This window comes from Penicillium diatomitis (genome assembly GCF_028827545.1).
Source record: "Penicillium diatomitis strain IBT 30728 chromosome Unknown utg000004l_segment0_segment0, whole genome shotgun sequence".
NCBI classification, from domain to species: Eukaryota; Fungi; Ascomycota; class Eurotiomycetes; order Eurotiales; family Aspergillaceae; genus Penicillium; species Penicillium diatomitis.
Window position 1 is genome coordinate 2807651 of NW_026623176.1, and position 14901 is coordinate 2822551.

The window sequence follows — 14901 nt, forward strand, 5'->3', positions numbered from 1 at the left end:
ATGGGTACCATGATGGAGGACTTCAACAGTGAGACAGATAGTGATTACACAAGCTACTGGCGAGATTGGGTAAGTCCTCAAAGTTCCTGACGATCAACTGAGCTATTCCACCCCACCATTATTTTGCGATCAGGGCAAGGACATGCTTGGTTGCTTGGGCGCGCGCGCATTTGTCGCTTGATGAAAGCACCCCTGCACTTTTCAGCTTTTGGCTTGGTCTGCGATGAGCATGTTTTATGAGCATATTTGAATTCTGCGCCAATGCTCATCTGAGGGCCACGTCTGTATTTTCTTGAAACGCAATGCTGACCAGCCTCTTTTTTAGTTTGTCTCGTCGCGAGGAAATGAGTATTTTTGTGAAATCGACGAAGATTACCTGACCGATCGATTCAACCTCACTGGCTTGAACACTGAAGTCTCCTATTATCAACATGCCTTAGATCTGGTCACCGATGTTTTTGACCTCGAAGCCGAGGATGACCTCCGCGAACAAATCGAAAAGTCGGCTCGTCACCTGTATGGCTTAGTTCATGCTCGCTATATTGTGACGACGCGTGGTTTGGCGAAAATGGTGAGTGAAACCTGAACCTACAAAAAGCCATCGTATGCATTCCAACAGAACGTTGTCTGACGCCGCAATAGCTGGACAAGTACAAGAAGTGCGACTTTGGGAAATGTCCCCGTGTGCTGTGTGACGGTCACCCTCTCTTGCCGATGGGTCAGCATGATTTACCAAACATGAGCACCGTCAAGCTGTATTGCCCGAAATGCGAAGACATCTATAACCCAAAGTCATCCCGCCACGCCTCTATTGACGGGGCTTACTTTGGTACCTCCTTCCATTCCATCCTCTTCCAGGTCTACCCCGCCCTCTTGCCTGAGAAGAGTCTTCGTCGCTATGAGCCCAAAATCTACGGGTTTCGAGTTCACGCCGCTGCTGCCCTCGCGCGCTGGCAAGATAGCTGTCGGGAAGACTTGCAGGATCGGCTGGCTGAATTCGGCATGAGTCATAAATTCATCGAAGAAAGCGACAGCGAAGACGAGAACTTTGAATACGGGGAAGAGAATGAGTCTGCCAGAACTGAAAAGGTTGCTGGGGACGGGGCTTCAGGTCGAATGGACCTCGGCAACTGATTAGATGTGTCTTTTTCACCACCAAACCTACCTTACCCGGGTGTCCTCCACGGGCAATCATAAACAACTGGCGCAAATGGGATAAGTGATAATTTCCGGAGCATCAATTCCTATTTTATATGCTTTACGACTAATGGCGTCCCTTTAAGTGCCGCATGGCGTGGCTAAGATTTGTTCTTCTTCAAGCAATGTATCTACATCATTCCCTACAAAACCCCTGAAATGATAACCCTGATCCCAAATGAGAAGAGGTCATAGCGACTATCGGTCCCTGAAGAAACACGAGCTGATCCCTCGGCCACAGGTTTGATGTACAAAGCAGGAAATGTAATCCAAAGTATATGCATGAGGATTGCAGGTAGCAGATGAGGTGGCCGGATGTTACAATTCTCTCACACTCACGCTCGAGCTGCAGACTCCGGACACAGGCCCATCTTTGAAAGCTCTGCGAATGCCGTTGCGATTGCGCGCGCAAGCTCATGGCCCTGCTTCCAAGCATCATCGTGTCCTCCGCTGATGGGGACAACCCGCACGCGGCGTTCTCCCGAGGATAATTCTTGCTTTTCAATCTGCGCCTCTCGCGCTTCCCAGGCCCGAAGAACTTCTCTCATCGCCTCGAGCTGGGCCTTTTCCACGAGTTCATCATCATCGGAGTGCACCAGCACCGCGAGTCTACCAGTCTTCCACCCTCCTTCCACCCCGCGAGGGCCCACCATTTGAGCTGGCGAGACAGCATCCCACAAAGTCTCGTCTGCTCCGAATGCTCCTTCGACGAATTGGCGGTACTCGACAATATCCCGATGCGACTTCACAATTGCGCGTAGGTCGTAGATACCTGCAACGCCAATGATGGCCGCCGGATGCGCCGACAGACGCGGGGGAAGTGGTTCAGGCGACGAACTCACTGGCTCAGTTTGCACATCGCAACCATTAGTGCCTTGGTCAGAGACCTGCTCGCGATGTCCCGCTATCGCGCCCATAACCGCCTGAAAGGCGAGAGTGGCGCCGCAGCTGTGGCCAACGAGGATGTACCGCTGACCGAAGTTGTATGTGTTTTGCAAGAATGCCAATGCCGCTTCGACATCGCGGATATGGTCTGGGTGCTTCGCTTTGCGGTATTCTTCCGCAGGTGTGGTATTCTTGTCCTGTGGGAACTTTACACTGGCGCTGAGTCGGTAATTGAGCGAGGCGAAGCCTGCAAATGGTAGATCGTAGTTGGCTTGCAGGACGGATTTGGTAGTCTCGAAAGACTCCGCTGTGATCCGGGGATCACGCCAAGCACCTCCATGGATGTAGCTGTGATAAGCCTGGGATGTCAGTTTCTTGGTCCTGCTTTCTCGGGAGTGATCTCGCTTTTTATTCGGTGCGTCGCCGAATGGAATCGGGGGACAGGATGATATGTTATTCGTACATGATCCAGTAGCCGTTCTTTTGATCTTCACATGGCTCCACGACAACGCTCTGTAACGGGTCGTGCCGTCCATAGTTCAGCTTCCTCTGCATCTGCCTGGACTCCATGATGGATTTTGCAGGTTGTGTATTGAAGCTACATGACTGGGAGTAGGATCAGTCCGCGCCCTGTTCTTAATGCTCGGTTTATCGGGTCGGATGGTATCGATAGCGCGGCTCGGAAGTGGGACAGTCTCCGACATGACTCCTTGAGTGTCCCAGTGTTCAGTGTATGTTTATATGTTATGCAAGATGTTACTTTCACCTTTTGATGCAAAGACCGCATAATCATCACTTGTACTCAACCCTGTGTCACTAGCCTAAGCTGAAGTGATGAGAGCTAAAAAATGTATAGGACTACGGTAACTTGTAAAAGTAGGGTGTGAAGGGGTAATACCAGCGTACCTGCCCCTCTTCAACCGCCCACCGCCTTACCGTATTTACGACAGGAACTATATCACGCTAAGCCCAAAAGGAAATTGTTCGATGGGCTCCTTTCACACAAACCGTGCATCTGCCCCATCCTCAAGTCCAACCTCACCACATCCACACGGTGCAACCACACTTCAATATGGCTGAGTATGTGATCATTGGAACCCTGATATGAAGGCTTATACTGACCCTGGTATAGAACACAAGCCCCCTTCGCGGCCGTCAAGGTCGAGGCTTTGGTACGATCTCTGCCCGAATCTTGAAAATCTTCCCCCCCCCCAAATCCTCGGCAGCCAGAAATACTGATGCTCGAGGCTTCTAGGTGGTGATGAAAATCATCAAGCACTGTTCCCAGACCTTCCCGACCACCGCGACCGGTTCCCTCGTCGGCATGGACGTTGATGGTACCCTGGAGGTCACCAACACTTTCCCGTTCCCCGTTGTTGAGATGCCCACCGAGTCGCACTTTGACAATGCCGCTCCCAACCCGGCCGCCGCCGCTCCTCGCGCCAAGTCCAACGTTGCATACCAGGCCGAGATGGTGCGCATGCTCCGCGAGGTCAATGTCGATGCCAACAACGCCGGTTGGTACACCAGCGCAAACATGGGCAACTTTGTCAACATGAACGTTATCGAGAACCAGTTCTTCTACCAGAAGGAGTTGAACGAGCGGACGGTGGCTTTGGTTCACGATGTTTCGCGCAGTGCTCAGGGTAGCTTGAGCCTGCGTGCGTTCCGTCTTTCTGCCAAGTTCATGGAGGCTTTCAAGGACAACAAGTTCACCTCTGAAGAGTACGTGAAAAGAGCTTGCTGTGCTGCGATGAAGCGCCTGCCCACGGCTCTTTTGTGTTCCTCCGGCTAACAGAATTCGGAATGTAGTTTGCAAAAGTCCACCCTCCGTCACCAAGATATTTTCGAGGAGCTGCCCGTTCAAATTCACAACTCTCACCTGATCACCTCCTATATCCACCAGTTGCAGGCCCCCGCTGCCTCTAGCCCCACCGATCTCCCCGCCTCTCTCAGCGCTCTCGAGGCCGGCCCCTTCTCCAAGCACAACACCCTCACTCCTAACTTCGACAACCTGTCTCTGAATGTTGACCCCTTCCTCGAGAAGAACTGCAACCTCCTGTTGGACAGCATCGAGGCTCACAACACCGAGGTCAACAACTACCAGTACTACCAGCGTGTGCTCGGTCGTGAGCAGCAGAAGATCAACAACTGGAAGCAGAAGCGCTCCCAAGAGAACGCCACCCGCGCCACGCTCAAGCAGCCTCTCCTCCCTGAGGATGAGTGGCAGCGTCTGTTCAAGCTCCCTGCTGAGCCAAGCCGTCTGGAGAGCATGCTCAACACTCGCCAGGTTGAGCAGTTCTCTCGCCAGGTCGACAGCTTTGTCTCCTCCACGACCGGCAAGATGTTCGCTGTGAAGGGAAACTTGCTGCCTGGTGAGACTGCTTAAACGCACCACTCTACCAGAGTCCAGCATCGGCGGTGAAAGTGGGGAAGAGAGAGAGAGAGAGAGTGATGCGCCTCGGCTTCGGGGCTTTTTGAGTATTGCATGAAACCTTTTTACGGCGTAGGGAGGGAAAATATTCTCTGGGATGTTTATACGACTTCCTCTTTTTGCTTTCTTTGTATTCGGTGACGATGGGCTAAGTCTCTGTTCGACTTGCCAGCCGTCCATAGAACACAATGACTCTATCTAGATATGACTTTGACACTACTTTTTTTCACTGTCTCTTTCTGTTGACTCGAATGCTGCCCTGCAGGAAGGTGGTATATGATTGTCCAACTCAGTTGATCCCAACTGTCCCGTCTTACTGTTTAACTGATTAATAGTATGTCTGGGCCGATCTAGACCGGAGCAATGATAGCCCTAAGCAATATAGGGCATCCTAGGTCACATGACTATGAGAATGACCTCATGGATCCATCACCTTATCGCGATCATCGATGGGCGATAAGATCGCAATCAGGGCAAATGTGACCTGATGGCGTGTAGATGTACGCGTTCACGCAGCGTTGTTTAGACTCCTTCCAATTGAATTCTCAAGTTCTCCTGATTGCATACTAGAGCTATGTACAATACGCATACAGATATTTGGGTGGTGAGTGACTAATGTAGCTGCTTATTATCATAAATCTGCTGTGCAACTTGCCTTGGAAGCTCAGTACCTCGGGATTGAGCAGAGTCCGGATTCCTGAGGTCACAAGCTAACTTTATCCCATCAAGGCCGGTGCTTTCGCCGCAATTGTGGTGGATTTTTTTGTCTATCCAGTGGACACGCTCAAAACACGCATCCAATCACCGGAATATGAGAAAGTCTTCAAGGATGCGCAGACAAGAGCGATAAAACGAGACGTGCTCTTTCGGGGTCTTTACCAGGGTGTTTGGAGTGTCGTCTTCTCGACGATACCTTCATGTAAGCTTGTCCTTGTCCTTTTGAAAACCATCTTCCTAGTTCATCGGTGTGAGACACGAGTCCTACGGTACTCTTTGTTCATTGAAATTGCGTTGCGTCAATTTCCAATCCTCTTCACCATGTGTCTACCACAAACCAGTCCTAGCTCAGCTAACCCCGTTTTTGCATTGCTCCCCTTTCAGCAGGAGCCTTCTTCACCACTTACGAGGCTATCAAGAGCACACTGCACGGCTCATCGACCAGATCCACCAAAAATGGTAACCCACAAGACTACTACTCCAAATCTCAAACGGGGATACGCCTCCCCTTCACGCACTCCCTACCCAGCCCCATCATCAACGCAATCGCCTCGTCGTCCGCCGAAGCCGTCTCATGCTTCATGCTCACACCCGCCGAAGTCCTCAAACAAAACGCCCAAATGGTTCAGTCGGGTCAAAGGCACAGTGGCCAATACGCCGACGTGAGCGCCATGCGCCAAGTGTTGGCCCGGTTCAAGGGCCACCCGTGGAAACTGTGGAATGGGTATTTCGCCCTGCTGGGCCGCAATCTTCCGTCGACGGCTATTCAGTTCCCATTGTTCGAATATATCCGGTCACGCGTTGTTGAGAAGTACAGGAGACGTAAAGCGGCGGGCTTATCTTTGGATAATTCGGATAGAGCCTCGAGGACAAAGGAGACTTTGATTGAGCGGGCTGGGTTGACGGGATTTTCGGCTTCGATTTCCGGATCCGTTGCTGCGATCATCACGACGCCGATTGATGTGATCAAGACGAGGGTGATGTTGTCGGCGAGTGAGGCTGCGCCTGAAGAGTCTAGGGTTGCTGAGAAGCAGAAGGAGGTTCGCGGCTCGAAGCAAAAGGGTACGTGGGCGGTTGGCAAGCAGATCTTCCGCGATGAGGGGGTTCGCGGACTTTTCAGGGGCGGTGCGATCCGGAGTGTTTGGACTGCTGTTTCGTTGAGTTTGTATCTTGGGCTTTATGAGGGTGGGCGGCTCTATCTTGAGAACCGTCGGCGAAGACTTGAGCAAGAGGATTGATAAAGTTTACAGCTAGATATAATTCCCAGCGTTTTGGCCGATGCATAACGCATACCAGCGTCTTAACAATGTAAAACCACATAAAATCAATCTCACTTACAGAAAATGACTCGACCATGTTGTAGACATAGAATTATTTCACCGTGAATGTCACAGCCCAGACCGAGGTTCCCATATTCTGTCGAAAATTCTCCCTACTGCGTGCCAGGGGTGTAGGGGCTCCATTACTGGGTAAGGTTCACATGGTGTCCATCATATTCGTTTCGCTGGTAGGCTATACACGTAAATCATCATATCGTAATTGTCGTCAAGAGTCGGGTTGTGTCGAGGCGTATGTAAACATAGCCTCAGGTGATACACCGTCAACATAATTGAAGGAGTATCGAGGAAATCACAAACATAAAGAACGCATTTTCGCCATAAACACCACCTCAACCTTTTCTTTCCACTTCTTGTATAGATCAAGACGAATAGGATCGTCCATCAACGCTGATCACACAGCCCATCAAATACCAGAGCGGTGAGTTAGAAGTTAGAAACCAGTCAGTTTCTTGAACCAGCTTGGTTTCTTCGCATCAACACCTCGCTGCGGGGGTAAACCACCACGCCGACTCTCAGGCTGCGATCGCATTCCACGGTCACGCTCATACTCTCCACTCCCGGAACTACTCTTCATCCCTTCACGGCGAGATCCGCGTCGCCTTGAACGTACATCGTCCGGCTCCTCCTCAGCCATCTCACCATACTTGGCACGACGACGAGCCCTTCGGCGCGCAGCACGGCGTGCCTCTTCATCCGAAGAGAGCGAATGAGTGTTCTCGACGGCCGCGGCTTCGTCCGGCGGGAGGTCGATGAGCGTGGGTACGATAGGCGGCGGTTCAGGATGCTCTTCAGCTTGTGAGTAGACCCACTTGGAAATCTTATCTTTCTTGGGCCCACCTGTATCCCCATGATTGAGGCCACCCATTCTTAATGGCGCCCGCACTGGCTCCAGCGGAGGAGCGACCTTTGAACGACGTCGACGGGCTTTGTCGTCGACGACTCGGGATCCGCGACGGCTATCAAGTTGCTCTTCAGGTGTGTAAAAGTCAATTGGTGGCTCTTCGGCTCGGGCTCGACGGTGCCGGGTTTTCGCAGCCATCATTTCTTCTTCACGTAGTCGGCGACGTTCGCGACGTTCCGCGATTTTTGCCTCTTCGGCAGCGGCCGCTTCGCGTGCTGCTTGTTCCTCGCGGGCTCGTCGTTCTTCGCGTGCGGCACGGCGGATCCGTCGTTCCTCCTCTCGACGCTGCTCCTCTTCTGCACGAGCTTGTTGCTCACGTGCCTCACGCTCTCGAAGTTTCTCCTTGCGACGGGCACGACGTTCCTCCGCTTCGCGTGTCTCAACCTCTCGTGTATCTGAAGTCACCTGTCGGGAAGTGCGTTTCGCTCGGCGAGCAGCTCGGCGAGCCTCTGCATCCTCAGGTTCTGCTTCACCACCAGCACCCTGGCCGGCAGCGTCAGTGGTAAATCCTTCAACGTCTGTCTCCGCCTTTCCAGGCCTTCGACGTCGTTCCTCGCGGCGCAGTCGACGCTCTTCGCGTTCTGGTTCGGTGAACTGTCTGCCATCCTCGTCGCGATATGAGCGTGACTTTCGACGATCAGGCATCTCCGGTCGCGTGGGCTTTCGCAGCGATCCGATGAAGCCCATAAACCCCCCAGAGTCCGACTTTTTGGGCGTTGTGTTGGAGCGTTTCAGGCGGCGCTCACGAGGTGGCGCGTCGGCAAAGGCCATTTCATCGGCACCTGGAAAAACTTCTGGAGCGCCGCGAGCTTGCTCGGCGTCGACCATGACCGCATCTTCTTCGGCAGGCTTTGATCGGGACTAAATAGCGGTTAGAACAACAGCCGTCAGCCGAATCTGCTACTTCCCGATGAAGTTGGGGGTTAGTGCAGCTCACCTCCCGATTCGACCTGCGCTTTGACCCTCGCGAACCCTCTTTGGGTGATTGACCGTCAACGTCTTCCATGTCGACAATGACCAAGTCATCATCCTCCACTAGAGCAGAATCCCGCTTAGCTATACAATGGAGTTTAGTATGGATGACATTGAATCAGGAGGTTCCTATTTAGAGTTCCGAACACATACCTGACTTTCGTCGCTCAGCACGTGGCCGCTCGTGTTTAGATCTTGAACCGTTGACGCCCATCAACTTTGCGGCCTTCTCATTCATCCCGTACTTTACATCTGGAGGTGCTGGTGACATAGCACCATCGGCCTCATGATCGAAAGATGGGCGTCGAGAAACTGGTTTAGAAGAGGGCCTTTTCGACGAGGTTTCGGTTTTCCTGATGGACTTGGTCCGCGGTGAAGGCTGGCCAAAAACCAAACCGGATAGAGTGTCTGCGCGCTGCGGTTTGGACAGACGCCCTTCACGTTCTCGCTCTCGCTCCCTCTCCCGGTCTTTGCGCTTTTCTCGATCAGATGAAGATCTCTCTACTTCACGTTCAGCGTCTTTCGGACGGGATTTGGTAGATTTTGACCGAGCCTTGACGGGGGAGGATTCACGCGCCGCCCTCTTCTCTTCCTCTCTTTTTTTTTTTCTTTTCTTGGGTGATTCCGCATCTTCGCTCGTCTGAATTCCCTTGACGTCCTTAGGCTCCCTCTTGCTCAATTTCTTGGGCGGTGGCGCAGATCCCCAGAAGCCCCAAGCATTGCTGCTCGTAGTACGATCAACGCGAGGGCGATCTTTCTTGGAGGATTTCGGAGGCTCTTCGTCGGCAGGTGGTGGCGGTGGAACAGCTCCATCGCCATCTTGATCGACCCCAGACTCGGGTGCTGGTTCGGGTTCGGGTTCGGGTGCTGGTTCAAGCTCGGCCTCGGGCTCAGGCTCGGGCTCGGGCTCAAGCTCTGCGGCTGGCTCAGGCTCAGGATCGGGAGCTGGAGCTGGAGGTTCCTCAACCGGGGGAGGCGCGGGTTCCTTAGCAAGTGCTGCGGCAGCGGCAGATTTCTTCCATTTTTTCATCTCCTTCTTTGACATCTTGGACAAGTCGGGAGCGGGTGGTTCTGGCGCTGGTTCTGGAACAGGCTCCGGCTCCGGCTCCGGCTCCAACTCGGGTCCTATCTCTTCGATTTGCTCTGGCTCAATCACTTCAGTTTCTGGTTCGTCAGGGAAGCTCCCCGGGATTGAATCCGTGGATACTTGTTTACCATTGTCGAGCTCGGGCAGAGGTTCCTCTTCCGGTTCTGGCTCTGGGTCTGGCACAGGTACGGGCTCTGGTTCAACTGGCTTGCTGGAAGGCAACTCAAAGTCTTTTCCGGGGATGGGAAGTCCTTTTTGAATGAGCTTCTTCTCGCGCTTCTTCCGGTCCTTAGAAGACAACGTGTGCCAACCTTCGTAGAGGGGATCATCGTGAACAGGGGCGGGTTCTGGTTCTGGGTCTGGTTCTGGCTCAGGTTCCGGTTCCGGTTCTGGGTCTGGTTTAGGATCTTGTTCAGTAAGGGGCTCAGGTTCCGACTCCAATGCCTGGGGTTCGATCTCGAGTTCGGATGCCTTCGATTTCGATTTCGAGGTTGATTTACCTTTTTTCAGTTTGTCCTTTTTGATTTGCTCCAAGGCTTCGATGCGCTCAGCGACAGACAGTTTTCCAGTGGACTGGAGCTTCGATGCCTTCTCGACGACAGGTGCCTCAATCACTGGTTCAGGATCTGGTTCAGGCACGACCTCGGGCTCAAGAGCAATCTCTGTTTCCCCGGAAGGCTCATGATCAACCTCAACGAGAAGATTCTCTGACTCCTCGGGCATCTCCTCCTTGGACTTTAATTTTTCCTTGGTTGCCTTAGATTTGGCAGAAGACCCTCCAGTCAGCGATGCCCAAAATCCCTTTGCGGCTGGCTTCTCTTCCTTTGCCGGTTCCAGGTTCTTGGACTTCTTTAGCTTTGACTTTGGCGCCAAATCACCCCAGGTTTCATCCGCATTTTCAACGGATTCGGGCTCGGGGGTCAAGCCCTGGGGTGGTGGATCAGGCGCTGGTGGTGGTGGTTCATCAAAGGTTTTCTTCTTCTTTTTGTCCTTAGTAGTACCCCAAATGCCCCAGGAGTCGTTTTCAACTGGTTCGATGGGTTCTAGTACGGGCTCGGGCTCCGGTTCTGGCTTCGCCAATACAACGGGTTCTGGTTCAGGCTCGGGGGCAGGGGAAGGTACCGATTCAGGTTCGATTGGTTTTTCTGTGGGAAGTTCAAAGTCCTTTCCAGGAATGGGAAGACCTTTTTGAACTAGTTTCTTCTCACGCTTTTTCCGATCTTTGGAGTTTAGGTTGTGCCAATTGTCGTACAAGGGGTCGTCATGAACAGGGGCTGGTTCAGGTTCCGGCTCAGGTAAAACCTCTGGCTCCGGCTCGGGTTCTGGCTCAGGCTCTGGGGCGGGCTCCTCAATCTGGGGCTCTGGTTGGGGCTCTGGTTGGGGCTCTGGTTCAGGCTCTGGTTCATTTTGACCTTTCTTCTTCTTCTTATCCTTGACAGGCAAGCCCCAGGAGTTCCAGGAGCTTTCCTCTTTGACCTCCTCGGGCTCGGGGGCTGGGGGAGGCGCTGGCGCCTCAATCAAAGGTTCGGGGTCTTTCTTTGATTTCTTGTCCTTTTTACCCGCAAGACCCCAACTTGAGCCCCAGTCGTCTTCTGCAGGAGCAGGCTCAGGATTTGCGAGTAGATCAATTTTCTTCTTATTTTTGTCCTTCTTGGGCGCAGCCCAGCCCCAGTCGTCGTCACCGTCTGCTGGTGCATCAGCCGCTGGCTCTGGCGCGGGGGGTTCTGGAACAGATGGTGGTTCAGCTGCTTCCCTGGCTTTCACGGCTTCATCGTAGGCGGCCTGTTTCGCTGCATTCGATTCTTGGACCCGCTTCAGCTCGACTTCGGCATCTTTCACCTTCTTTTCCCAATCCTTTTTGGCCTTTCGCTGCTCCTTTTTGGAAAGTCCGATGTACCAGGGGTCTGTCAGGATGTTTCCCGGGATCTCGGGCTCGGGCTCAAGGTCAAGGTCGGGGAGTGGTTCCAATGTAATTGACTCTGGAATAACCTCTGGTTCGGGATCCGGGTCAAGCAGACTCTTTTGCTTCTTGTCCTTCGCGGGCATACCCCAGGAATTCCAGTCTTCCTCCGTCTTCGTGGCTTCAGCGGGCGTGGCTCCCAAGTCGCCAAAGTCGAAGCCGGTGGCCGCTTTCTTTTTGCCCCAAGGATTGTTATCTTTGGGCTCTTCTTTGGTAGGTATGTCTCCAATCGCACCAAGATCCCATTTGTTGCTCGCTGCACCACCCCCTGTGTTCCAGTCCTTACCCCAGCCGCCAAAACTGAAACCAGTGCCCCCAGTCTTTGGCCCAGTGTCAAAATTGAGGTCCAGTTGGGGAGCGGTGTGATCGAGAGTGACATCTTCAAATGACCCTGGAGGTGGCTCGTCCTGATGATAGGATTCAGCATCTCGAAGAACTTTGCTCTTGTCTCAAGCGGAGTTTCTGACCTACCTTGTCCTTCTTTTTCTTCCCTACCGCCCCAAATCCCGCCCAGTCATCGCCTCCTCCTCCTCCACCGCCATTATCATCGACATTATCAGCCCAGCTGAGATTGTCTTTGGCAGCGGCTTCGGCTGCCTGTTTCTCCTCCTCTTCTTCTTTTTCCTTCTTGTTCTTTTTCTTGCCTCCAGTGGCAGTGCCCCAAGTATCCCAGTCCTCACCACCGCCATCGCCACCTCCCTCGTCACCTCCTCCGGCGCCTCCGCTGCCATTGTCTCCACCACCTCCATCGCCTGACCCCGCGTTCCCCCCGGCATTGGCATCGCCGCTCCCCTGGTCATCACCTCCCCCTCCTCCACCCCCATCATTGGCGCCACCATTGTTGTCAGGCGGAGGTGGGGGAGCAGCTGCTTTCTTGGGCCCCTTCTTCTTCCCTTTGTGCTCGCGCACACCGGTCACGGTTTCGAAATCAATGTCGACCCTTGACGAGAAATCTTTGAATATAGACTGAATTTGTGGTCTTGGATTGGTGGTAGTGGTGACCGGCGGTGCGGGTGGAAGCGCAGTCTTTCGATGCGCGAGGGCTGGAAGCCCGAAGAATTCGGGCGGAAGATCATTCAAGGCCTCGTCGTACGAGGGAGGAGGGTCGTTATACTGCGGGGGCGCAGGGAGATCTGGTATGGGCGTCTCGGAATCCGCAATCTTGTTCAAGTGCCGATGCGTCATCCTGGACGGATTCTGTACAAGGGCTCGCCACACATCGTCAACAAGATTCTCTACCGTATGTTCCCAACACGTAGTGTCGCATCTTGTCCGGGGAACGGAATCTTTGTGCGCGAGGACCGAACACGTAGCGGGCGCAATCACCTCCATGCTGTCGACAGTACATGCGATAATCTCCTCACAAAGGGCCTAAACCGAAAACTCCTCTCACTTGAACTCGAACTGAGACAACATGGGGCAGCGTTTTCTGGCCCGAGTTGCGCGCAATACAGGCCGCTATCTCGAAGATGCAAGCGCTTAGTTTCCCCGAGCTTCGGAGTTCTGCGGGCGTTGTTACGGCGCAGGAGACCCTTGGAATGTCTTGAGCTCCGGAAGATGGAAGCACTCAGCACGTCCGGCGTGGAGGGAGGCTGGAGAATCTTTGTTGTATAGTTCCAAAGGGGTGGTGGTAAAGCGTTGATGGTGTTGCTGGTGACTTGGACGCCCGTCCCACAATGCGGGCACTTTCTATGCGACCAGATAGAAGCGGTCTATGCGGAGTCAGAGGAGCAATCTGCGAAAGTTTACCGGGCAGCAATGAGTGGGCACTGGAGCGAAGAAAAAGGGAACTAACTACAGGCAAATGCTGGGGTGGAGAAGGTAGGGATGGAAAAAGACATTGGGGGAGCGGTGGAGGGTTTGATCGCCGGTGATCTGAGCCCGCACGTTCACGTTTGTGTACCTTCTTTCCCGGTGGTACTTTTCTCCTTGGAGATGACTCGAGGAGTCGAGGTGGGTAAGGTACCGCGGGGCGGGTGGTCAATATCACTGGTGTGGATGTACTCCCGACCCTTGGCACAAGTTGTGGGGACTTTGTACTTGCACCGAGGAATGTACCTACTACCTACTGAGGTACCCATGTCCTTTTGCTAGAAGAGAAAGAGGTGCTACTCTACCATCTATCTCGCCTTGTCCTTTCGACAAACTTGACGTCCGAAAAGATCATGAAGATGTACACGGATCAAATACCGCGCAGTCACAAGGCATTACTAGAACTGGGGGGAAAAATCAGATCTCGGTCGAACCAGAAGAAAGAGGAAGGCTGGGATCGAGTGGCGCGGGCCCTCCGTGCACGATCCGTTGGAAATTTGTATAGTACCTTATGGAAGGAGTCTGTCTGGTGATGGATGTGCCAACCTCCGAGGGGGTATTTGCCTCTCTATGCGGTCTCGATTATGAACACAGTCAGAAGAAGAATCAAAGCTGCAAGTCAATGTCTTTGTCAAGGTCTAGGAGTAAACTTACAGTACTATTGCAGTGGACATTGAATATGCAGGTTGTTGAGGCCCACCGTGCACGATGTAGCCCGACCACACGGCGTGACGACTCTATCATCTCGGTCTGCGAACATAATAACGATACTCAAATGGTAGAAATCCGTCGGTCAGGAGGCTACAGTACCAGCAGGTCGGAGACGCGTCCAAGCTTCCCACCTGCAGTCCGAATGACTCTCGCATCACCAGTTGCACAAGCAGGCAATCTTAATAAGAGGCACGTAACCCTAGTAAGCCTCCACCTGCAGTTTCCAGTAGGAAGTCAACTCGGATTGATTCCCCTTCCATGTCATTATGGCTACGAGCTAGTAGCAGGCAATAATATGGAGTTAATAATCAGACCACTTGACTCTGTATCCTTGTTGCACTCTCGTCGAACGTATTCAGTCCCCCACTTCTCTCGTTGACTTTGTTCGTGAATTTGTACAGGTCTGTTCTCCACCCTGCAGCATCGGCCTGACATCGCGCGCGAGGGTAAGCCGACCTATCGATGGTGAAAGTGCCCCTCCTTGACCATTACTTCGAAGCAGGGGGGATCTCTCGATCCCTGGCCACGGGCGACATTAACGAGTGGACTTGCAGACTGCAGTCTGGATCTGAGTCTGTGCTGCGTCCGTGTCCTGCATCCTGCATCTTGCATGCCGCACCCTGCACCTGAACCTCTTTTTTTTGTGTTTTGACTTGGACTGTTTCCAGTCCAAGGTGTCTGTCTATTCACCACCGACCACTCTATACAATTTTGATAGAGCGCTCCGTAGAATAGTACAGGTATTGCATCAATTTGTAAGAACGCAATCACTTTGAAGAGGTCGTCATTGCTGAGTATCGACAACTCTTGTACAATCAAGCTGTTCAGTACAGTGTACAGTGTGAAGTGTACAGTGTACACACATTACTGATTCAGGTGATCTGA

General features: G+C 53.0%; 6 protein-coding genes across 6 annotated transcripts; 3 read left to right on the forward strand and 3 right to left on the reverse strand.

Annotated features, from left to right (window-relative positions):
- Nucleotides 1-12: 12 nt before the first annotated feature.
- Nucleotides 13-1134, forward strand: N7539_004228 (casein kinase II subunit beta family protein; the record flags this gene model as incomplete). The annotated part of the gene is made up of 3 exons (XM_056933830.1): nucleotides 13-69; nucleotides 326-571; nucleotides 643-1134. The coding sequence occupies 3 exons, from the start codon at nucleotides 13-15 to the stop codon at nucleotides 1132-1134; spliced, it is 795 nt and encodes a 264-aa protein (XP_056791371.1).
- A 398-nt stretch (nucleotides 1135-1532) lies between these two features.
- Nucleotides 1533-2652, reverse strand: N7539_004229 (arylformamidase; the record flags this gene model as incomplete). Its single annotated transcript, XM_056933831.1, has 2 exons — nucleotides 1533-2430; nucleotides 2546-2652. 2 exons carry the CDS (start codon nucleotides 2650-2652, stop codon nucleotides 1533-1535), a joined length of 1005 nt encoding a protein of 334 aa, XP_056791372.1.
- Nucleotides 2653-3343: 691 nt separating this feature from the next.
- N7539_004230 (putative eukaryotic translation initiation factor 3 subunit EifCh) lies at nucleotides 3344-4471 on the forward strand (the record flags this gene model as incomplete). Its single annotated transcript, XM_056933832.1, has 2 exons — nucleotides 3344-3807; nucleotides 3895-4471. The coding sequence occupies 2 exons, from the start codon at nucleotides 3344-3346 to the stop codon at nucleotides 4469-4471; spliced, it is 1041 nt and encodes a 346-aa protein (XP_056791373.1).
- Nucleotides 4472-5090: 619 nt separating this feature from the next.
- Nucleotides 5091-6471, forward strand: N7539_004231 (putative mitochondrial carrier protein; the record flags this gene model as incomplete). The annotated part of the gene is made up of 3 exons (XM_056933833.1): nucleotides 5091-5120; nucleotides 5246-5435; nucleotides 5618-6471. The coding sequence occupies 3 exons, from the start codon at nucleotides 5091-5093 to the stop codon at nucleotides 6469-6471; spliced, it is 1074 nt and encodes a 357-aa protein (XP_056791374.1).
- A 532-nt stretch (nucleotides 6472-7003) lies between these two features.
- N7539_004232 (uncharacterized protein) lies at nucleotides 7004-8480 on the reverse strand (the record flags this gene model as incomplete). The annotated part of the gene is made up of 2 exons (XM_056933834.1): nucleotides 7004-8335; nucleotides 8412-8480. 2 exons carry the CDS (start codon nucleotides 8478-8480, stop codon nucleotides 7004-7006), a joined length of 1401 nt encoding a protein of 466 aa, XP_056791375.1.
- A 99-nt stretch (nucleotides 8481-8579) lies between these two features.
- N7539_004233 (uncharacterized protein) lies at nucleotides 8580-12678 on the reverse strand (the record flags this gene model as incomplete). Its single annotated transcript, XM_056933835.1, has 2 exons — nucleotides 8580-11936; nucleotides 11989-12678. The coding sequence occupies 2 exons, from the start codon at nucleotides 12676-12678 to the stop codon at nucleotides 8580-8582; spliced, it is 4047 nt and encodes a 1348-aa protein (XP_056791376.1).
- Between the last annotated feature and the right edge of the window lie 2223 nt (nucleotides 12679-14901).